At 39.2% G+C, this 24,550-nt stretch overlaps 2 protein-coding genes across 4 annotated transcripts in view; one reads left to right on the plus strand and one right to left on the minus strand.

Annotated features, from left to right (window-relative positions):
* Positions 1–1,620: 1,620 nt before the first annotated feature.
* LOC128876426 (organic cation transporter protein-like) lies at positions 1,621–17,455 on the minus strand. Of its 3 annotated transcripts, none has more exons than XM_054122789.1 (10): positions 16,810–17,455; positions 10,995–11,094; positions 5,004–5,326; positions 4,293–4,396; positions 4,017–4,171; positions 3,525–3,835; positions 3,118–3,430; positions 2,839–3,020; positions 2,464–2,600; positions 1,621–2,159 (listed from the first exon to the last, which is right to left on the minus strand). In XM_054122789.1, the coding sequence occupies exons 2-10, from the start codon at positions 11,020–11,022 to the stop codon at positions 2,102–2,104; spliced, it is 1,611 nt and encodes a 536-aa protein (XP_053978764.1). In that variant the 5' UTR covers positions 11,023–11,094; positions 16,810–17,455; the 3' UTR covers positions 1,621–2,101. The 3 variants fall into 3 exon arrangements, with proteins under 3 accessions (XP_053978764.1, XP_053978765.1, XP_053978766.1); XM_054122790.1 differs by lacking the exon at positions 16,810–17,455 and adding an exon at positions 11,572–11,593; XM_054122791.1 differs by lacking the exon at positions 10,995–11,094 and having other exon boundaries at positions 16,810–17,454.
* Positions 17,456–23,585: 6,130 nt separating this feature from the next.
* The window catches only part of LOC128877143 (dentin sialophosphoprotein-like), a 3,076-nt gene continuing 2,111 nt past the window's right edge, over positions 23,586–24,550 (plus strand). Inside the window, exons 1-2 of the mRNA XM_054124190.1 lie at positions 23,586–23,592; positions 23,744–24,524. Of these exons, the coding sequence (XP_053980165.1) occupies positions 23,586–23,592; positions 23,744–24,524 (788 nt within the window). The remainder of the gene's footprint in view (positions 23,593–23,743; positions 24,525–24,550) is intronic.

Here is a 24,550-nt window from a genome sequence, read left to right on the forward strand (position 1 = left end):
TCCGAACGGCTCTACACCGGCTCGATGAAAATGGATGCTAAAAATAGATGTTCCTTTCTCGAATTCACCCTTAATATGCAGTTATAACATTGATTAAAACAACACACAGAATCATTACCATTTTTAGAAAAAAATGAGAAATGCCCACACACTGATAAATAATTTAATTTTTAAACTTGTTGAACGTTGTAGAAACTTTAGGTTGATTGTAGAATAAGTATAATTTAACAAATTTCAGATCAATTTGCGTTTCAACGCGTGAATATTTAAATAACAATTGATAAAAAACATTTTTCTCATACAATATACAGTATTCCAAGTGAAACACAATTTTGTACCCGCACGGAGAACGATGTTACGTAAAACACTGTTTACACGATCATTGCAATTTCCGTTAATTATTGTATCCGCGTTTTGTTGTGTTTCCGTAAAAAGTCAGAACCGTCGAATCGAACGTCACCAGATTCTTTATGGTTTAAACAGTCGCATCCGGCAAACGGAAATGCATTCAATAGCTCGTTTGATGCATAACACTCTACACACGCAACGATCTATGGTAAATGAATGCGTGATTTATTCATAAGGTTCGCGATCGCGATAAAAATTTATATACATCTACGATTCGACATTAATATCACGAAGAAATACTAAGAAGAATTATTACTAGAAAAATTCTAATACTAATAAGTTACACTGAATAAAAAACAGTACTTAAATTCTTTTTAACAGAATGTTTCGAATCGATTACTTATCTATTTTTAACCGTGTTCGCGTTCACTGTTTAACAAGTTCAATATCAGCCGCTTTTATGGAATAGAATGTAGTTGAACATAAGAAGGGTTTCTCCTTAAAATCAAGGCAATCGAATCAAGTATAAAACAGAACTGATTTCTATGTCTTATATGGTCTCGTTGTTGAAAGAACCAGAACAGGTTCAGCACACTCGTATTTACTACCAGTTTCAACCACAAAAGAAGTAAAAACAAAGTTCTCTTCGTTAACGGTGTATAAAAAAGCGAGGCTGACCCTGAATTTTGGAGGAGAGTAGCCGCAGACGTTATCGGAGCTCTGTAATATTATTTCTACAAGAAGTGTAAGCTATACTTATTCCCAACAGATCATTCGTAATAATATCTCTTTCGTTGTTTCGAAAACTTAGATTTTCGTAAGGAAACGTAAAACGGACAAATACTCTTGTACTCTTGTACTTGTACTTGTACTCTTTGGTCATTTGCTCCGATATATCGCTAAAAAAAATTCGCGCAGAATTTGCATTTTACGTTGGCATATCCATCATTGTCCTGTGCATAGTACAATGTTACACAACCATTGTCAGTTCCAGGTACTATTACTTTTCACTTCATTATGCAACGATTATCGGATGCAATGTACACAATCACGGAATTACTCGATGTCATTATTGCCAGTGGGATTATTTCCTGGAATTAATTTGTGTACAAAAAATCAAGCGGATAACATCTGTTTTTAGCAATAATTTTAGTACCTCTCTGAGCAAATCAAGTTTTCGTATTTATAACTGACTTAAAAATATGTAGTCGAGAAAAGTTATTTAATTTAAAAAATAGACGAAAGTAATGGAAGGTGAATAAAATTTCCATGTTATAAAATATAAGATCTATTTATGCATTCGCATACAAATGGTACAAGGCGCTTCCCTTAAAACTGTTATTTGGCAGTAGGTAACATTTTTTCTTCAATTCTTCGCATAAGGTCGATGTCAAGAATATTTTCTGAGCGAGTCGAAATTTCTGACAGTATTCCTACCTGATTTCACAATCGTGCGTAAATCTGTCGATTGAATTCGTTGGGCACGAATGTACAAAAAATTCGTTTGAATATGAAATTGATATTCTGTAAAGAAACGTTTCACGTGTATGAAGAGAAACAACGATTCTACTAATATCAATAAAATTGAGGATGTAATGCAATAAATAAGAACGCGGAATGATCTCAGTATTACTTATATGTACATCTAATTAATCTAGGAAAATCGATGTTCTCAATTTCAACATTTTTCCGTCATCTTTCTCCGTTCTCAAACTTTTACCAAGCACTCTTTCGCGTTTGGTGCAGTTTTCGTTCAAAGCGCCGCCTCCGCTTCGACGTCCTTCGGATTCTTCTTTATCTTGCGTGGCTTCCTGCAACGAACAAGTTACAAATCGCGTATATTAACAATTTTCTGAAAAATAAATGAAAATGATAAAAATATCAATGGAGCAAATATACGATTTATAAGCGATACTTGACGTTCTCAAAATAAATATTTATGTAACCGTTTTAGTAGACTCGAATTTAAATTTAATTCTCAATAAATTGCGCTTGTCTTCAGACCGCTACGCGACGATAAAAATGAAGATGAATGACGAGAATCGGACACGTGAAATTGTTTACTACGGTTATCAAGAGTTGAATTATTGCAAAAATTTCGAGCGCTTCGCTTACTTTCCAAAGTCTTCGCCGTCTTGAAGAGTCTCCGGAAGCGTGCATCCAACAGTTTCTGGCAACAAAAGACACAGAGCGGCGCCGATGAGTGGCAGGATTCCAAAAAACGCCGGCGGCAGCCACGCTTGTACTTGACCCTGCGATAAAACATTGAAACGTTAAGGAAAAGTGCTGAGAATTATGTAGCACGTGTCTAAAACTAAAAAGTATTCAGGTACTTTTGAAAACCTCGTTATTTGTACCCCTTTCGTATAATTCTTGGGTACCACAAGTTCATCTATGTTCATTTGACAATTAATAAATACACTTGTATAGACATAGAAAAGTACGTGTTAAATGTCGAATTCAATTTTCATGAGTCGTTTTCCAATTTACCAGAGACACCACAAACGGCGCCGTGATGGAGCCTATTCTCGCGCACATGCTGCTGGTGCCCACGCCAATATTCCTAACAACCGTGGGGAACAATTCACCAGAAAACAGGTAAACCGTCGTGAAGGAGACTGACATGCCAACGATGCCAAAACAGACTAGAACCAATCGAAGCCACGCCATATCTGGAAACAAGGAGAACGGTTACAAACAACTCGTCCGTATCAACGATTCTCGATCGATAGAATCTTCGTAGCTTCTGAATTAATGAAATCTACTCACTGTCTGAAATCACAATAAGTAGTAGAGCAGCGACCCCGGTGATCGAGTTGCTGGCGATCAACGTAATCTTTCTGCCCAATCGATTCATCGACCACCAGGCGACGAAGTTTCCAGGTATCTGTATCACGCCAGAGACAGTGAAATTTACGAAAATATCGCCGCCGACTTGTCCTATGTACTGCGACATTCCGAAAAGTCCCATGCCGCAGACGATCCAATTAAAGAAAATCGACAAGGATTTGATCCTCATATTTGGTGTGCGGAGCAGATCGAGGAACGATGCTTTGTTGTCCGATTCTGATCGCCTGGAGTTCTGTGGAAAGATACGTCGATCGTTAAGGACGATGCTCGTCGTCCTAGCTTTACGAGATTCTTCAAAATTTTATTGATTTCATGAAAATTCTTACTTGATGCAAACAGTGCTGCCTGACCAACTCTGGAATGTCCTTATTTTTTATCTTATTTATATTGGCAGCCTTTTGCAGAACCGTGCAAGCCGCCCGTTGCTTCCCGAAAGCTAGCAGCCATCTTGGTGATTCAGGTACGATCCACCAGTAACCCAGAAGAATGACGGAAGGAAGAGTGATCGCGATTTGCAGGTGTTGCCAATGACGGAAGAAAAATGCAAGTCCGGCCAGCGACATGTGGCCCAGGCTGAATGGAATTTGGTAAAGTACCGTGATGGCCGCGCGCCATTTTGTACCAACGATCTCCATACCTGGGAGGAATTAATTAATTTATTTAATTAATTATATTTCGTATAAAATTAGCGATTAACTCTACTACCAATCGAAACCTTGAAGCTGGTACAAAAATGTTTCCACGTTTCTATTACTTAAACTACGGTTTAAAGTTTGGAGAACACACTGTATATTTGTTAATAAACAATCGTTACTTACAGATAACGTAACTAGTGACCATTGTACCTCCAGTGGCCAAGGCGCTAAGTAATTTCATTAACAACAGTGCCGGAAACCAGGGCACGACAGCGCATCCAACACCGGAAACCAATTGAAGAACTACGGCTACCATCAACGGCATCTTCCTGCCATACCTACAGAAGCGGAAACAAAATTCGTAAACGTTAATTTGTTCCCAATTCTATGAAGTTCAACGTCGGACAATTGCCTCTTAGAATCGAACGTTTATAAATAAAGAATTAACATTGTCTATACCTATCTGCTAGATTGCCGAATATAATATTGCCCAAAAGTACGCCGAACATCAAAATAGATTGCTGGATATTGGCGTAATGCGATCGACTGCATACTAAGTTCCACTGAAATAATGCAATCATAAACAAACATTCGTTTAGAACAGTTTGCACAAGCGATAAGAGTGTTCTGATAGCGAGGAACGTTTTGACATTTTAGAATCGAAAGGTACGACGATAAACTTTGCAAAAATTTACCATATCCATGCAACTATTTTTATATTGATAGATTTGGGGAACTAAGGTTCAGAAACATTGTAACAATTAAATTAAGTCTGATGACAATCTAGAATTATTAGTCGAAACGTTAATGCGAATAAATGTTTGCGTCAAGACCGATACGCTTTATCTTCGTAATTACTTTACACTGATAAACAAATCAACGCCGGAGACACTTTGACAATGCATGACTTGCTAACAAAAATAAAACGCACGATTAAGAAACGATACTGACCGAGCATGACCAGTCAGTTCATTTATTATATCCAGTGAATAAATTGAATGAACTTATTATTTTTGTTTGCATCGCATTGTTAATTGAGCCGTTCATCGATTCTTGGTAATTGAACGGCTGAATTATCAACAAGTATCAATCGAGAAGTTCGAATAATCGATTTTCGCTGCGTCGACAGGAGCCGTGAGAGACACGGTGGCTGATAGATCAGACAATTACCTGCGATATTATCGTCTCGGAGAACGTGCTCCTGTCGTACACCCACTCCGTGCACTCTGCCAAAGTACCATTGACATTGACTAGGCACTGGTCGGTCGATTCTGATCGAGCTGGCGCGGTGCAGTTGTACTCTTGATGCGGCGCCATGAAGACGATCGCGAGCTGATGCCAAGCGATCGGGAACTTGACCAGGGAGATTGCCAGGCAGACGTAGATCTGCCATCTCCCAAGGGTCCCGATTGCTTCCTGCACGGCATCGACCTCATCCTCGTTGTCGGCGATTTCTTCCTTTCCATTTGAGACTTGCTTACCGTTCACGCCCGCTGGAAGAAACAAATCAGTTAGGATCACTCGGCAACAAACTGTTTCTTAAATATTTTTAGAGAGGCAGAAACAATTACAGTGTCAGGGTCAAGTTTCTGTTTGTGTGGCCTCTCTTTTACGAGCCATGTTGTATCGCATATGCAATCACGTCTGTGCAATTGTATTTCCTAATAGCGAATCTTGCTTCCCATGGAAATAAATCTGATATTAGCAATGTAAATTGTCTGTAACCTTCTTGCAATGTATGTATTAGATATAGCGACCTTTCCGTCGAATGGCAAACGCATTGACTTTCAATAATCGACGCTCACGGATTTCCATAGAATCCTTCGACCGGAAACTTCAAGAACAATAGCGTGAATTACGGTCGAAGACGAATTCGCAGGGATTGTTAAGGTATATCACGATTGGAGTATAGGTTTTTTTAAATACGTAAGAGACGGTCTGGGTCATGTGTTTCGCATTTCTTCGCAGGTGAACCTTTCATTTTTCGAGTATCATCGTGTTGCCATTTCACGTAGATAAACAGGAAGGAACTTCATGTTCTTCGAGTCCTTTCACTTCGCCGCATTTCAAATCACTTCGCTCCTTTATGTCGTGCGATCGTTAACGTTCGATATCTCGTTGGATGGAATGCATTTTTCCTTACGAAGGACATCGCCCGCAGCGTGCAACTTGACCGAATTGAGTTGAGGTTGTGCACGGTGGAAACGCGAACAGAATGGAATTTAAATAGGTACTAAAAATACGAACGCGAACACGCCTGTCCTCGCCTATTCCAGACTCTCGATTATCTTTTCAGTATCGTTGGATATCCCACTTAGCTTGTATCGACTGTGACAGTAATTTATGTTCGAATAAAATTGTTAGGCATGAATGTTTTCATTACGTCTAAAGTAGCTACTTAAGAAACATTGATACCTACAGTATCGAAATAGAAATTAACTTCTGTTTCAATAAAGAATAATATCAGTACAACGCATAATACGAATTGCATTTAGGGACTAATCGTCGTGTCAATAAACAGCGTCGAATGTAGCGATAAAAGAATGAGATATTCTTGTAAACTGATTCATTGCAAACATACAGATATGAAATGACAACGATTGCGAAGGCTAACTCAATCTAGCAATTAACAGTGATGAAGATCGTGATTAATTGTCGCTTTAACGACTTTGACCTTTCTACGGCTCCTCTTCCGAGTGAGAGGTCAGACAACGTTACTCAACTGTTAACTAATTACAGATAGGGGTATTTTGGAAGTCTCTCTCGCAGAAATTAAACAGTCTCCTATACTTGTATTTCGTTGTCACTCGAAATGTTCAACAGCTAGGAAAACAAAATACGAGTGCACCTATCAGACTTTGACTTTATCTCTTACGATCCCTATCGAGCACTTTTTTGTAGACGAATAATCATTCGTGTAAGACCTCTAATATAGATATAACGCTGTGCGACCTTCCCCCATTTCCTTAATACGACAAGCATTGTGATTTTTTCTCGTTACACAACCCGACCTCACTTGCGTTTACATCTTTAATAAGACAATAATCCATGCGAATCTTTCATCGCGCTAACAGCGCAGTTCCATCCGATCTGTTTAATTTGCGATCAAGATGAGTCGATCAATTGCGTAAGTAACATGTTTATACTTATTCGCACGCGTCTCGTACGCGTCTTTAAACATTCAAGATTAATCGTATCGCGCACTGCGCAAAAAAGCAGACGTTAAGATAGTAACCGTACCAATGTTAGATGACTATAATAGTAAAATCAAACAACGGGATGGAATGTTTTGCAGCGATATAGCAGAATCGCCACTTTAATCTTGATAGCTTTATAAGCTTAAATAACTCCATCGATAACATTTTGACCCTAATTTTGGGATTTCCTACTTACTTTTTCTTATTAATTTATTTGCCAATACGCTAAGATCGTTATTTCATGTGAGAGGCACGAGAACAAATTAGAGCGATGACAGAATTCTTGGAAACACGCAGATTAACAGCTCGAAAACATTTCAAATCAGTGATACGCTCCAGTTTTACAGTTTGACAGATATATTCCACATTAGAGGAACCGGTTATTAGCTCGCGAGATATTCGATATCAACATTGTAATATTAACGTATGATATGCTTAATCTATTCCTACCATGTTTAAAACGCCTGTTCTTCGACTTCGAATTTTATTTTTGTGCAAGTCACTAACCAGCAAACTCACTAACGAGATAAACAACGGGTACGAAATAATTCATTGATGAAAATAATACTACGAGCTGATTTGCATTATCAGCAACTCGAAAGAGTACACCAAGACAACGTGAGACCACATGTGGCGACTACTATGCGAAAAACGATATCAGAGCTGCCGTGGGAACTGTTTTCTCATTGAGTGCGCTCCTCAATTTTGAATTTCGAATTCTGTCAAGCCTAAAGTGACCGGAACGACAGACGTTTTCTTTTCACGACGAAATTTCACGGTCCACACGTGCGAAGTTGTGTGTAATATACATCTTCGGGAAATATAATAAACGAACGTTCACTTCGGCCGTTAATGAGATAGCAGTTAAACAGAGGAGGAAAAAGAGGAACACGCGACGTTCGTAATTAAATTGTTTACCCCGAATCGATTACCGTTCATTTGTATTCGTCCCTCCTCCGCGTTGAGGTCTGCTCGTCCATCGTCACCGGTTTCTTGCACAACAAGTGGGTGTGCGTCGGAAAGAGAAGCCTGATTGGCCGACCGCGAACTCGCTTATCGGACAGCCAGGCTTTTGATACGCTCGTTTACACATGTTTCGCATGTCAACGGTATCGTGCAAAAACGACACACGTACGTCACTTAGGCACGCTCGCTGGACGCGGTTACCGATACGATTGTCCCGTTCGAGTGGAAAACCAGACCGAAAATGATCGTTATTATCCAAAATTCCGCGATAACAGGTGTCGAAGAAACGATTGCGAAAGGAATCGTTTACTCTGTATAGATCGTGTAATTATACTTTGCGCGGCGTGTAAAATAAACGTAAACACGCTATATTTCATGTGTGTGTGTGTCATTCGTTTTAGTTGTTGACGATAGCTCTCAAGACTTTCGCGTTTGACCACAACGACCGGATGGAAATGGTAATTAGCGCTTAATACGTGTTGACAAGTGGTGACGGAGAAATTAAGTCTACACTTATCGACATTAACCCAGCATACGAATACCCTCATACATATATGTTTTTCATTTTCAGACTGGCTTGATATATTGTTTCAGCGATCCAATTTTCCTTTAACGAAATACTCGATACGTAGGAAACTTTCTAAAATGATGGATACGGTGAACGTAAACATGAACTTGCTTTTACTGTCCGTCTACTGTGCTAATTGAACAGATTGAATCGTCTGCGTACTTTGTCCGGACGAAATGGAACAAAGCTGCTCGACAAATGAGTCACAGATTTCGATAATCGAAATACGTGCATCGTACGAGACAGGGTTTCCTTGTAGATGCTTATAGAAATGAATCATAAATTATAAAAAATATATTTAATCAGGAAAACAAGTAATTCGATCAGCTTTATTTTCAATACGTCCAACGCAGTCCATTTGCATATGCATAGTAACAGGTACTAGAGAGTGAAACGATTACAATTGATTACAGATGTTAACCCATTCACTGGCAACTACGAGAATTATTGTTCGTGAATTAACGTTTCGTGTTGAATGATTTGACCGAAGAACAAGGAATAATTGTGGCGCCTTGGGATTGGATATTATATTTCATTGAACGCGCAATTGCGGTTCTAATACAGATATAAACTTTCATTTATCTCCGTTGCATAATCATCGTGACATTTGTTTTACGCGTGTAGTGGCGAGATTTAATCCATAAACAGCATAGACGTCAATTATGCGAAACAAATAGATCAATGCAACTCGAATACTTATTCGAGTCCAAAAGTCGCATTCTATGATAAGTGCCACGTGCTTTATCAGATTATGCGTTTAATATTTACCCTTGGGAACAATACGCAATTGCGGCTTTTTATCTATTCAAATACCCGCCGCGCAAATCGTGATTAAGAAATTCGAGGAATGATTAAACTAGCAGCGACATGTTCGTACAAATTGCGTCAGAACATCCCACGTAACGCGGAACAATTGAAAACAAATGAGAAATCCAAGTCGGTATATACCAGTTTTCCTTCTGGAATTGTTTATCGGACGCATCGTCGACTTTCCGCTTCTTACGCGAGGAAAGAGAAACAAGGCCTGTACCGTTCTCGAGAAGGAAGTGATTAATGATTCTGGAAATTACAACGGAAAATAATTTTTTCCTCTATCTCGGTTCTAAGGAATTCAATAATCCACTCTGTCGATCGATGTTGATCCTCGAGATCGAAGTGCTTGGCCATTGACTGCTCAACAAACAAGATTACAGTATCCCTTGAAATCTAGCATTTTTTCTAGCGCGGTAATAAAAGAGATCCGATATTAAATTGGCGTGCATCGAAGTGCCTCCTTGACATTTTTACTTGGATATAGTATTATCGCACTCGTAGAGGCATAATCTCGAGTGATATTGACACAACTCGATCTCAAGGATTAGCCTGCGTGCAGAAATGACTTTTTAAGGGATTACCCCATCTCTGCGGCGCCAAAGCACACATCATATTTACAGTGACTTTAACACATTGTTCGGGCAGTTTTATACGGAATCGACTTCATGTTACATCAATAAACGAAATCTAGCTAATGCAAGTCCAAACACGAGTTAACTCGTGACCGGTCATCAACGTGTTAAAACACTGATCCAAGGAGGCCAGGAATTTTAATCGTTTAAAAGGTAAACTCGTTAATTCCAGAACGCTTTATAAGGAGGGTTAATAAGAAATTGTTTGCGCATCGGGTACAGTCCGACTTGCCACAGCCTTCCAAGAAGAAGTCCTCGAGTCTCCCGGTGGCGTCTCTTGAAAAATTGAGAACAAGATACTACGATAATGGGCCCATACCGTTTTACCCTTTATTACGTTTAAGTATAGCAAGTGACTAGGGAACCAGTTTCGAGGGAAAAGAAGGTGATCGACAGTTCGTGTCAGACGCGAAATGTACGGTAACCTCGAGACAGTGGAAACCAGCCTTCGTTCTTGGAGCATGCGACTTAAGCTACCTTCTTGGGAGACTCGAATGGCCGTCACGTACTGCCGAGCCTCTCTACGTTAAAGGCTCACTCCGTTTAAACACCGACTCGTCGTAATGCAAGCAAGGAAAACGTTCGTTGTCATTCGAGAAATGTACGACGTTTGTTTTATTGATAAAGGCGTTGTCTTACAACCAGATAAATGCAGTCGGGACAAGGCCTCCGCAGAGGTGACCTAATAAAATTGCAAAACGAACTTTCTTCAAGTGCAATAATTCACCGATAGCGAAAAAAGTGAAAGGAGGACACTGAACATTTTATTTACGTTATCTTTGAGGCGGTGTCATGCCAGTCACTGAAAGACACGGTGTGAACATCGTGTTTGAGCATCGGCAATTTGTTACTTGTAGATAATTCTAGTGGTAGATTTATCGTTAAATTACCCGAAGAAGATTCTAAGTGTATACCGCAATTAAAAATTTAATTTTCTGATGCCCTCTCAGGGATTTAAATTAAATAGACAATAATGTTGACGTACCATAATTGTTGGTTTGCGTATTCTTCATAGCACTGCCTGGCTGTGCAGCTATTTCGTTTCTTTGCGATACGTTCACGTTTTATGTTCGTTATAGTGTTATCTGTAACATACGAACGGTGAAAAATGTGTGAGTTTTGTGTTTACCAGAGAAGCTGCCTTAACTTATTTTAAATAAATGCCTGCAGTTAAAATATTGAATAAACACGAATTCGCGGCGAACAGAAAGTACGTGTCTTGTTTACGTCTTACTTGACTCACGTCGAGTACAAATTTTTCCGAGCGTAAATCATCCCTCGCGCTTGACTACGATTGATTTGTGAGTATCATCAAACCCGTTTGTCGCATCTTCTTCGCGTCTTCTAAGACGTATCGACTGCTTTGAATAATGAGTTGCCAAATACACGTTTTTATTATTTCATTTTACCCCGTCTCCAATATCCACTCACGCAAATTATAAATTACATAGTAACGAAACGAAGAAAATGTTTGATCAGTCTTTTCTCAGGTTTTAACTCGACCATTCAGTTGCACGCACAAGACGATCCACTAACGCGCGTTAAAAAGAAACGAAGCTTACCCAATAACGAAACTCCCATGACGGTGACACGTACGATTGTACTAGCAATAAGTGCCACTGCGAACGATCAAGGCTAACGAACGTGTCACGACGGCAATGCCCCTGCCCCGATGAACGCCAATAAATCACCACGTGACGGTAATCGAAAAGATTACCAAGGTGCTGAAGCGACGATTACGCATTTGACTGCTCGGAGCGTATGACGTTTCAGATTTCAGCGGTGCTGAGAATCGCGGTCGAGACAATGAGAATCGCGTTGGAAGGACGGTGAGTTGTTGACCCGACTAGCCGTAATAGAGGGAAAGGAAAAATCGAAAGAAAAACGACCGCGAGGAAAGAAAATCGCGAATAGCGCCGCCGCGCCAATCATTTCGAGAACGCAACCACGTCGCCAGTTATTGCCGCGTGATTACTATCATAATCGCGCGATGCTAATTACGCGTGGAGGATGCAAGGCGCTGTCGACGTGCAATTCGAGCCGACATTTAGCGATTTTTCACAGACGCGTTAAGGATCGCGAAGGAGGAACGCTGCGTTTCTTCCATACACGGAAGAAAGACGCTCTTCGTACAGTCCTGTTTGTTTCCAAATAAATTTTTCATTTCAAATATAAGATTGTGTAAAATTTATTTGTGTTTAATTTACAAAAATTTCTCCGATGAATAATATAGGGTACGAACACTTATGGGACTGTATGTTCATCTTTGTTCGGCCACTGCATTCAACATGTTAAAACACGAAAGCGGAGTGTAAGGACATGACTCGTTGCATTTTGCAGAAACAAGACAGAGTCTTGCAACCTCTCATGGCGCGATAAACAGTTAATTCAACATTATACTTAATCAAATGTATATAAGGAACGATCACGGTGTAAGATATACTTCTCGCTGTGGATTGAATTCAGATACGCTGTTATTATTGTTGCAGCAATAACGAAAAATTGCAATTGGTCAGAACCGCTGCAAGAAACGTGAACCGAATGAAAATGGAGAACACACTCGCGCTCGAGTACTATGATTAACACGGTCGACGATCGTGTAGCGACGAAGAGAAACGTTGACAGTGGAGGATGTAATATGCAGTTTGGATTACGAAATTGGCATCTTTCGATGATGTAATTGGCCATAATAGCGAATCAAATTTCTTTGCCTTTTCTTTTCAGAAATTTATACAAACGAGTAGCGCTACCTGACTTTCAAGGAACTCATTCATTCGTCGGGTTCTTTATAGTTGTTAAGTGACCAAAAAAATTTTCTCCCATTCGAACGGAATTATTATTTTTTATTTCTCCATTTCGTAATTATATGAAAGTCATCGAAATGTAATTACCAATTTTCATTCCGTACTTTTTGCTTATTTAATAGCAGGAGGCTGATCGACAGTCCGCTTTCTTTTACAGTAGACGAAATAGTATCAAGAAATATGATCTGAGTACTACGATCGAAGACATGGCAGTTTTACGCGAGCAAGGTATCAAAGCTCTCGATGATAACGCTTCTGCTTCGTTCATGCTTATTCATACTTTATAGACACTTGGCGTGCGTCGATTAAAGTACGAAGTCTTGTCCGATCCAGACAATCGGTGTGGCCGTATCAACGAATAATCCATTCCCGTGATTGTTTTGTCTACCAAAGCTTCTTCTGCAAGCGATAGTTTTATCAGTGTTCGGCGAAAAGTAATTACTTCGGTTCCTCGTTAAAGATATACCAATTTTCGTATTTATCTGCCACGTGGCGCCGATACATGTTATCGTTCGTGAGTTTGAGGTCAGTCGTAGTTCTTTTTAGGAAGTATTTTCACGTAATGAGACACGAATACAAATCGTAAAGTGGGAATTCCAGCGTCGATATTAAATGCACTGGAAATTTTTTATGTTACCCGGCGATTAGTTTTATCTGTTGTTTTGGTGTCGGTCCATCCAGTATAATGAAATTGCTGACAAAAGAAATTTGCTTAACGGTTCAATACAAATTATTTGATTACGGTTGTTTAACTTTGTGGTGACAAGTGATGCATCATACTCGAATAATAACCTTTCAAAGGGAATTGGTTTGTATTAAAAACTAAACTATGAGGCGAGAGGGTTAATGGGGCCTTTGAAGTAGTCGTCTGAATGTCGAGGAGCGGGTGACTGAGTCACTGTAACCTACTTAATAGATATCATCTGATACGGTCTAATTGATGTACAACTACGAAAGGAACATCGAACCAGGAAAGTTAAAGAACCTAGTAATTCAGAAAATTCTTAATGCAAACAATTAACTCATACCACGTAACCATTTTTCATTGGTGCCATTAATAAATTGCAAAAATGTCTAATATTTTTTTCTACGAATTCGACAACTCAAGCTTTCTTCTAGTAATTCAAATTTTCCATTTTTTTTTTTTTTTTTTTTTTTTTTTGGTAAACCCAGAAGATCCATCATATGTCAGCAACCTTCTGCATCAGTACTCGTCATCCTCTATTACCATTATCATTTTTACCATTACGCGAAAAGATGGCAAGCCCGCGTAACTATTTTTGATTCGTTCATTTAGCGAGCGTTGCTTCCGTTCGACTTCTATGAAGCATCCTATATTCATCATGTGCCATCCGTGTAACGCGATGAATACGAGCACGTGTAAGTCGCGAACGAGAGACATTGATAGAGGCAAAAGTGCCGACGTCGTGTCATGAAGTACATGCAGCCCGTGTTCAATTGATTACGTTAAGAATGGAGTAATTTCGTTAAGCGTCATCAAAGCGCCGATCGTAATTACGTCGATAATTACTTCGAGAAATAACAAATTTCGTTTCGATTGGTGAATAAAGTAGAAATTACGTTGCGTTTCTTATCATGTTAGTCATGCCGTTTTATCGACACGGGTCGGGGACAAACGCGAGATAAAACTAACAACGAAAATGAAATGGTTTCTTGCGTAACGCTTTACGTAAACAAACGTAAATTGCGTACCTAATCAATTGGAAAAGAAAAGGAAATTATTAGACTTCGCTCGTGAAAGTCCGCGGCATTGAACTTGGTCCGCGCAGTCCGCGGATGCATTTGGCTAGAGTCGCTGCTGCAGTTGGGATCAACTGCGCATATTTTTTGGCCCGTTATTCCGTCAAAGACACCAGGATGTATCTGGCATCGGCTAAAAAATATTACTTGAACAACACGTTCCTGAAATTCACGAGCCACCCTCGCGTGAACGTGACGCTATTACGAAACTCGTGCATGTTACAATAAACAGTAATTTTCGAATTATCTCTACCTCGCGTGGATAAACTGTAAATAGTTTTATTTTCTTTTTTTCAGTTACTTTGCACGAAAACTTTTAAGGTTTTTCCAATTACACAAACGAGAACGATCCACGAGAATGTAACACTCCGAGATATTTTCAAGCTGGACTTGACTCGATTAACTCGTTAAAAAATGTCAGTGATAAATCGAAATCGAATTACAGTTTGAACTTACTGCACTGCTTCATTGGACACAATACGTTATCGACGTTTTCTTGGCGAGCTGCACTCTACGACTTATTCCTAGATCGAATTACTCGTTTATTAGAAGATAAAGATTTCTACTCCGTTTCGATCTTGTACCGAGAAAAATGGATAAATCGCAGGAAACTAGCGCTGCGTGGAAAATTGGCAGATAGTGTTTCACTCGGGCAGAATATGAATAAAAATCAAGGTTCCCGTATATAACACAACAACTGCGTGCGAGAACGCGTGGGCGTTGAAATGCCTTTCCAACAGACGCGTGTGTCGAATGATTCATGAAATAATTTTCCGACAATTTCGGATTCGGGGGAAGTTAGACGTTACGCGACTCGAAGATGTGTATTTTGAACACGAGGGAAATGTGTTTACGGAACGAACTGGAGTTACACACACCTCTCTTACTTAAAAAAATACTAACTCCTTTCAAGTCTCCGTTATCTCTCGTTCAGAGGATTATTGGAAGCTTGCAATTTACGATGCTCTAGAAAAAAAGTCGTATCAAAAGCGTTCCAATAAGATCTTTATATGTTCATGACCTTGCATAAAGCCTCGAGTCACCTTAATCAGGCTCTACCGTTAATTCCAGCGATAGCATTAAGATTCGGAAAGGTCTGCAAAGACAGAGAAAGACGCGAATTCGTATCAAACAAACGAGAACAGCGAAACATTTACGCTAGTACTTATCAGAGCGTATTTTTAGAAACATCTGCGACCGGTGGAACTCTAGCGCCGACATTTGTTTTACGTGTACGAGCTTCTATTAATTTTTTACAAATGTTTCGAAAAAGAGTGTCTGTAATAATGAATTACGATCAAACATCGCGATGGCAAATAACATTAATATCATGCGTTCAATGCGCTTTGTAACGACGACAGCTTTCTTGCTTACGATGCTCTGATAGACGTCAAGAACGTTTGTAAATTATAGTAATCGAACGACCGTAGACAAAATACTGTATCGTTAATACGCTAACGAGACACTCAATAAATTAGCGTTACCATTACAAACGCAACAGGTCTTCGATCCATCGAACGTATTTCTCAACGTAATTTCCCATATTTCGCATTCGCGTATGAAACGTTACGATATTAACTGTCAGATAAGAAGTAACGTTACGTCGTGGTCTTTATCTACTCAACCCGCGATATTTAACGAGCGTTAATCGGTTGCAAACGAATAATTAACCATTTCCCATAAGATGGAAATTTGTGTTTGATAACGTCTGATCCTCTTCGACCGGGACTTAACAGAACAGATATGCCTCGAACAAAGAAGTTTATATGAGCGTTATTGTCTGCCGCCAGAGATGAGAAAACACTAAGATAAAACAAAATATTTCATACATCGATCGACGCGGATCTCGTTTAAATTTATGTACTTTATACTATTCGTTTACTTTGTTTTCCTGAGAATGAAAATATTTTAACAACAGGGTAATCATATACATTCCTAATAAGTAACTCAACGAAGTCTTTAAGAAGTTAAGGAGCAACGTGCATAATCGTTTATAAACAAATTCTACAATTTAACAACTTATCAATTTCTAAATTATGTGTATTTACTTGATTCTCTTTCTTTCATTACGCATATACTTCGAATAAGAAATTATTAAATTGTTTCTGACGAAGACGTATAAGAATCTTATAAAATGAAAAGAAAATTGACAGTGAAATTGTAAAAATCATCAGAAATTTTGTTATATCACCACTGAATCTAACGAGACATCGGGGAAAGCAGTTTGTCCCTTACCTCTTTCTCGTACCGCGAACGGATGTTCCGCGAGATTTTCTCTCGATCACTCACACATACACACACATACACACGACCGCCGAGATTCACTCCACTTTTCCGTCGCACCTCGTGTACCGTCAGGTGTTCGAATCAATTTAATGCATAATTCGTTAGATACCAAGGAGCCACCGCCGATTGTTTCCCGCCGAACTGTAGTACCTCGAAAACCGTTCGATCGTTCGATCTTTCATTCGAGTAGTACTTCGATCCACCAAATAAATTACATCGGAATCAAATTTCATAAAAAAAAAAAAAAAAAAGAACTGTCTGTTCTTAAAAACTCCTGCAACAATGGTCGTTCGAAGGTAAAGAAATAGGAAAAGAGAGATCGAGAAAGATCGAATTTAAAATGGGGATCGCGGAGATTTTGGCACGCAGGATCGGTGAACAATCGGTGTCTGTACTCGTGTTCGGGACTGCGAGTCGATTGTTTCCCAATTTAACGAATTCTGTTTAAATTTTCCGAGAGTGGAGTGGCACTGCGTCGCCCATGTGTCGTGCGCGAGTTACGGCGATCGAATAAAATGCGAGGAAAGCGTTTGCTCGCGCGTGTTGCTCGTGCGAAACTGACTCGCTACTCGCCCGATCGTGCGACTGACTCGACTTCGAGGTCCATAAATATGTACGCTCGCGGTGTACTCACTGGCGTTCCCCGTTCCTGGCGAAGACGAGGGACGAGGCGGCAGGCTACGATGGTCATTTCGTGCAACCTGTTTATTAATCGAGCCGAATGAACGTCAGGGAAATTCATTCAGGAGGCGTGGACGAAGAAGTCAACGAGGACGAGGCTCGTTGCAACCCTTGCTGCGACGAAGCCTTTCGAGGCGCTTTGCAACCAAAGTCACCGGGCTACTCAAAGTTTTCCATGTATTCATTTTTGAACAGAGCTTTCTCTATCTATGTAACATAAACTATAAGTATATAAAAACTTCATTTTCTTTTTAATATCAATTTTGATGAATCTATAATGAAAATGAACGAAAACCAACTAATTCAAGATGTACTGCAAGTAGTTCGATTTTTCGTATCAAGACGTTACGTTAATTACCTATCAAACACTTCTGTCAGAATATGTAATCCTAGAATTTTGCATTTATATTCATTTGTTGTTTACCTTACAAGTGACTAAAAGCAGCAGCCTGCGAGGAAAAGCAATTAGTGTTAATCGTTCCTGTTTTTCTTATGTTGTAACTCCCGAAGACCTCGCTGACCGAAAAGGCTGAGAATACACATGTACGTCTAAATTGACGTGTTTGCCTATTATCACACAAATAACGTCAACAACTCGCCAACGAGCTGAACCTGATCCTGAATACTTATTCGAGCAAATTCAAGGCTGCGAAACAATGTTTGAAACTATCGAATAAGTTCTAATTGTAGACGTACTGAAGCTGGGCGATGAATGAGAATTTGTATCGTTAGAGCGGAGGTAAAAATTACAAAATATCTTTTGAAATATCAATGAGTAATAAAAAAAAAATGAAAGCATAACTTCTCTTTAGTACGCGTAATTTACAACTTCATCCAATTCTAAAAATCCTTTGTATCAATTGCTGATAAGATCACCATGAAATTTTGGCGCGTTACGTACACGGAGCCATAGTTATCCATCGTATGTTCGAATGCAAGACATGGAAGTGCACGTGTACACTAACCGTCCATCGTTTGAACGTTCAAAGCATAAGCATTATTGCGATGCAGATGTGTCTCGATTAACCCCAATTAAGTTGACACTCCTAAAACTACGTATGCACGTTCGCGAAGGACAAGAGTATACGACATGCCGAACGATTCACTAATAGTCAGTGAGGATTGATTGACAATGAGTTTGTTGACAACCGTAATCGACATCAATCCATCAACGATCCTCCATGGCAATTTGATGATAAAATCTTAGAGGTGAACGATGAAACGGAGAGCCGATGACAGCACGTTTGTTAATCCTCTCGCACCATCTTCGTTCAATTCGAATGACAGGTTTCTCACACCGACGAATACGTGGGTTATGTTAGCTAGTTAAATCGAACGTTGAACAGTGTAAACAAGTTTGCTTGGTATCCGCCGAACAATGCCAAAGATGGAAGATTACCAATGAACTTGTAACCGTAGTTGAAACACATCTACTATGCCGATGCAATTAAATCGCATCGAGTACTAAATCATCATCCTCGATTAATTACAAATGCAACCACTGCTATCGATACTGTATACATCCACGATGTCTTGAAAGCAAACCAAATATTTTCTACGTATTTTTCTACCTAATTTTCGTCAGTTACCGCCGAATCGTTCCACGTATTTCAGACCACAGTAATTTTAATAGAAGACTTCCCAATTTCATCCAATTAACCTCGCGACTCGACCGTGTAGATATATTAAAAAATTAGGCTCAAGCGCCATTTGTAATATATTATAGAGCTCACCAAGACAGTGTATAATATTTTTTTTCTTTTCAATTTTTACTCGAATTTCGAAACGTGCTAGTTGAAGTGACCATTGAGACTGGAGTTGCATTTGTTGCGCCCCGATAACACGATGCGTCAGACGAATATTTTCCTTTAATTCCAAGAAGTTGGAACACGAAGGAAATTGCGTGAGCGATCCTCCGTTTATTTTGATTAGTTCCCCTGGAAATCACTCCGTTTCGAGGCCAGAAATTCGTGCGACTCCTCTGCATTGTCGTGACAAAAGTTTAATGACCAGGCGTGTTTTAGAAGTCGTCCCGAGTAGGATGCGAGTTAATGCAATAACCCTCGTGTCACTGTTTAAGTGTCGTTGTAATATCCGTCAAATTGTTTAGAGCGAATCGACAGTCGTTCTCCTTTCCTGAACATTTGTCAGAAAGCGAACAACGCATCCGTTACGTTCCGCGAATGAACTGTACATTGAACTTTATATTCTGCGCGCAACTATGTACATCTTGCGTAATTCTGTAATACACAATACACACGCTGGGGTCACGGATGTGTTCGAAGGCCTGCAGTCAAAATATTTAGTAAACAGCATTTGTCAACAGAGTCCGAAGAATCGCACAACAGTCGTCGAACGTCAACATCGCGAATCGAATAGATAGTTTCTACAGTCGAAATTTCAAGCCTCGTTCGTTAAAGTTATTAATTATAATCGTGCCCCGTTGCATACCGTTTTAAATATATTTACTTTCTTTTAACGAACTTTCTGAATCTTATCGATAATCTTCGTCGTATCAGATAATTAAATAAAAATGGTTAATCCACTTTTCAGCGAACGGAGGATTCGATGAACTTTGTCTTTCGTCGTTGATAGCGTGATTTTATGGATTATCACCAATGGACTCTCTTGACAATTTTAACGTTCGAATTTAGCCACGTTAATCTTTAATGAGAAAGGTTTGGTGTCCTCCTCTTAATAGTCTCGTTGAGCCAATTTGTACGAAAGAAGCATCTAGAAACATGAACGCTGAAGGAACCACGAAGGCTGAAGTTATAGGGGTGTGCGCTCGTCTTACGCTAAGAGGAGAATAGAATAATCCCGGAAATGAGTTCAAATGGTTTAATCTCTTCAGCAACCGCGTAAAAATTCTGTTTGCGGCACGTGGCAGGAAGAAACAGCGAGAAATATTTTCCAGAAGCGCCGATAAGAAAATTCAGTGAACGATAAATTCTGAAAAGTAGACATTTTTTAAGAACAATTTCACTTCTTGTAAAATTGAACTTGGTAGAATGAATTTTAAAGGAATGTATTATCGTTAAACGCGGAAGAAAAATGCATGCTGACTTGAATGGAATATTTATGAAACAAAGTAATCGAATACGCTGAATGAATTAATCTTTTTATTTTACTTTTAGATGGCGGAATTCTATCATATCTTCGTTAGTACGATGACCCGAGAGAACGTTCATTATTAGCGTTCAGCGCGAAGAAAGACATCGCGAGCGCGTCTGCACAAGATTGATCGTCAGGAATTAGTTTTTCGATGTATTAGAGGTAATTTTCCGTCTGATGAGTTCACTGTTTCGATTATCACTATCTGGCGCACTATTAGCGAAGAAATCAAAGGGAATCACCGACAGAGCTTCTTTAATGCTCGTGCATCTGCTAATGATGTCGACTGATAAACGTCGCGCCTCCAATGCTTATTGTTTTATTTGAATTTTTAACATAAAGTCGACGGAATGTTTCAGAAGGCATAATCCACCCTCCTGGTAATTCGACGATATTATTTATTCGTGCAATTAATCATCGTTAAACGTAAGAAAATACATCTTGAAATTGTTGAGCTTCTTTAATACATTTCGTATTACTAACGTAAGATCATGGATAAAGTGGTTTAAAAAACCACAGTGGACAACAACATGGTTAAAAATAGTTAACAGGTGTCCGGAAAGGATCAAGGAGGACTAAGAGTCTATTGATAACTTTTTTAATCAATGTAATTGGTATATAAAGGATTCATCGGTTTTTATTTTCGAGAATAAACCTGGAATTTTTAATCGACATTTAAAATTCAAATTTGCTCGACACTGCTGCCATCTTATGGGAGTTGGTGTCCCGTTTACCATTTCTGAATCAGTGCCAACTTTATCAATCGGGAGGGGAATAATACTCCAGCGGTATCAGCGGTGAGAATTGAAACTAATTTGAACGTTATCACAGAGGAGGGTGTCCTTATCTGTGATGATACTTATTTAGAAACGATCGAATCTATCTGGCTTTTATTTTGGAACCAAGCGCAAGGTGAAACATTTTTTTTAATCATTGATGAGCAGAATCCGTATACTATACAATAACGCTACAGATGTGATAAATTATACGAGGAGGATCACAGCCACTTTACTCATACCGTTAGCTATGTACTTAATGACTTCATCACGCTCCTACTGGTGATACAATTAGTCATCACATACTAAACACTATCAAGAGCCTAAGACGCACCACGTGGAGGCTGCTGCATATGGAGATAGATGTATTTTGTTATTTACAAATAAATCCTAGATCCTTCTTAACAAAACTCTAATCATAGATCCATTCTACCCCGTTTCGGATTAATTCTCCTGAAGAGCATCGATAAGCTCGCAAATGAAACGAACCATGCTTCAATCGCGAAACGAGGATTGACGGCAGTTTTGGAGGACGTTCGTACACGAATTCGAAAGTTACGGAAATCGAAAGCGACCGTGAGGAAAACGGGCGAGCAGCGAAAGCGAACGTGATCCTGACCCAGGACAACTCCAGTTTCCTCGGAGAGATCTGTTCGACAATCGTGTGCTGGGTTAATAGAAACCTCGGTTGGGTCGGGTCAGGACAACGGCAGCAGCCAGCGAAAGTGAAAACGAATCGAAACGAAACTGGTAAGTCGGTCGCGGGCAGCCAGATGTAGGCGAGTGAAATTGAGCCCGGTAAAAGTGGGCTAATAGTTCCCTGTCCTATATTCTTGTCGCTGTACTTTCGCTCTCGATTCCTGCTTTCGTGGTACCTGCGACACGTTCACTTTCGAGTGAACCCACCGATCGATCGCTTCACCGAATGCTTCTTAAACTGAAGCATATGAAAGATATAGAAATAAGAATTCCTTGAAATTAATATAAATATATTATATTTTAGGCAATGTTTGGTTTCTTTCATAGACGGAACGAAAGAAAAAGTTGAAATAAAATCATTGAGTTTTAAAGAGTTTTCCAAAAGGTGCTTTGGAAACTTGCTTATTAATAAAACACGAATCGCATGGAATATGTTCTATTTTTTTTTTTTTTTTTTTCTGAAGAAGTAAAGAGACTCCTAAATTCTATCGTAAATCTCCATTATCTTCGCATAATTTTTGTCTTTGTCCTTCGAACTTTCGATTTCTCTTGATCACACGTGTCACATTTAAAGTTGTTTCATTTGCACTAATACGATTCTTATTTTTCATCTGTAATTAAAGAAGAGCGAGGAAAGACTTGCCTTCCTATACTACGTTTTAGGATTATTGCTGTGCATTATAAAGAAATTGATCGTAGATACCATGTTACACACTGTATTAGATGAAAATGATAAACGTACGAAATTCTTCTTTCGTTTGCACATACTTATGTTATCATAACTAGCTATACGTCACGGGTGCTCGTTCTTGGAAAGTACACGTGATAAGGAAACAAAGTTTAATCGTGTGTTTGACGAACGAGGAATCTGATACTTTATTGTCACTATTCCATACGCATAGTTTAATCGAAAATAAAATAAATAAAGAGGAAGTCTCGTCTCTTCTGTTTCAACTTTATTTTTGAATTATCTAGGAATTGTCCCAAGGAGTCGAGATTCAAATGTAATTGTAAATAAAATCGTGTTCGAAGAATGTAGTTATAAATATAAATCGTGTTTGACTGTCTCGTTCCACAATATAAAATTATCGCGGCACATTAAAGTACAACTCTGGAACATGGATGCTATTATTAACATTTTAACATTTTAAAGTGTCATCCATGACGATACGGCCACAAAAATTGTGTTTGCTGTACCACCGTTTTGCGTCAAACTTACGTAGGCGAGATTCGTGAAGCCTCTTGAAGGCATTCAACAAGTGTTTACAATACGCCGGAATGTTGCTCAAGAAATAAGATGAATCACTGTAATAATAGTTGTAAATTTGGTCGGGAGACGTGATAAGGATCATTTATCACGAACCATTTGTATAAAAGAACCTCGCAGATTTCGGACGAACAGTTGAACAACATGCTATTGCGTCAAGTGTGAACTGTTCAGTGAATGTTACAAACATGAAAGGTAATTTTGCAAAATTAAATATCAAACTGAACGACTTACATTATGTTTAGTTTCGTACTTTTTTTAAATCATTATAATCACACTGTATCCCGAATTATAATATAATTTGGAATATTTATACCAAGATGTAATATTGGTCTGTTGTAAATAGGTATCAGCAGCTTATTGTTCGCATCTTTAATTATTTACACCTGCGGTGTTCCACGTGAGAGTTCGGGATGGAAGTCTGCCTTGGAGCAAATTCAAAAACAACGCGACGAAACAGTTTCGCCTGTTCCCAGTACAAACAGTGCGCAAGATGAACCAAGTATCGACTACAAACAGCTTATTCAAAAATACTTGAAACCTGATGGTGATCGAAACGGTGATAATACTACAGAGACAGGGAAATCTGGAAGTATTTTAGACTGGATCCTGCGATGGAGAAGCAATGGCACTAGGTCTAATACCGAAGATAATCAGACTGAAGACAACTCACCTTTTGGAAAAAATATTTGGAGAAAGTATGCCAACCGATGGAATAGAGGAGAAAATAATGGCGAGGAAAAGAGTTCCACTGTAAGTGACTCTGATGCAAATAATTCCAACAAAAATGAGTCCAATAAAAAGAAGAGAAGTCTGAACGAGGAGGATCCTAACAAAACTACTACCGAAGTGAACAACTCTGAGGAAAACGAATCCAACATAAACGATTCCGATGCAAATACATCCATCGAAAATGAGTCTAATGAAAATTCCAACATGCAGAATACTCGGAAAGTAACACCTCGCGGAAGTAGACAGCGGAGAAGTCCCAAGGACTCCGATAATGATTCTGATGATAACAACTCCAATGAGAGTGATTCTAATGACGTAACAAACGAAAGTAATTCTGATGATAATAATTCGAACGAAAGTGATTCCGAAAAAAGGAAACTCCGTGGAAAGGATGCGCGTGAGAAGAATTCTCATCGAAGAA

This window comes from Hylaeus volcanicus, chromosome 5, assembly GCF_026283585.1.
Source record: "Hylaeus volcanicus isolate JK05 chromosome 5, UHH_iyHylVolc1.0_haploid, whole genome shotgun sequence".
Lineage (NCBI taxonomy): Eukaryota > Metazoa > Arthropoda > Insecta > Hymenoptera > Colletidae > Hylaeus > Hylaeus volcanicus.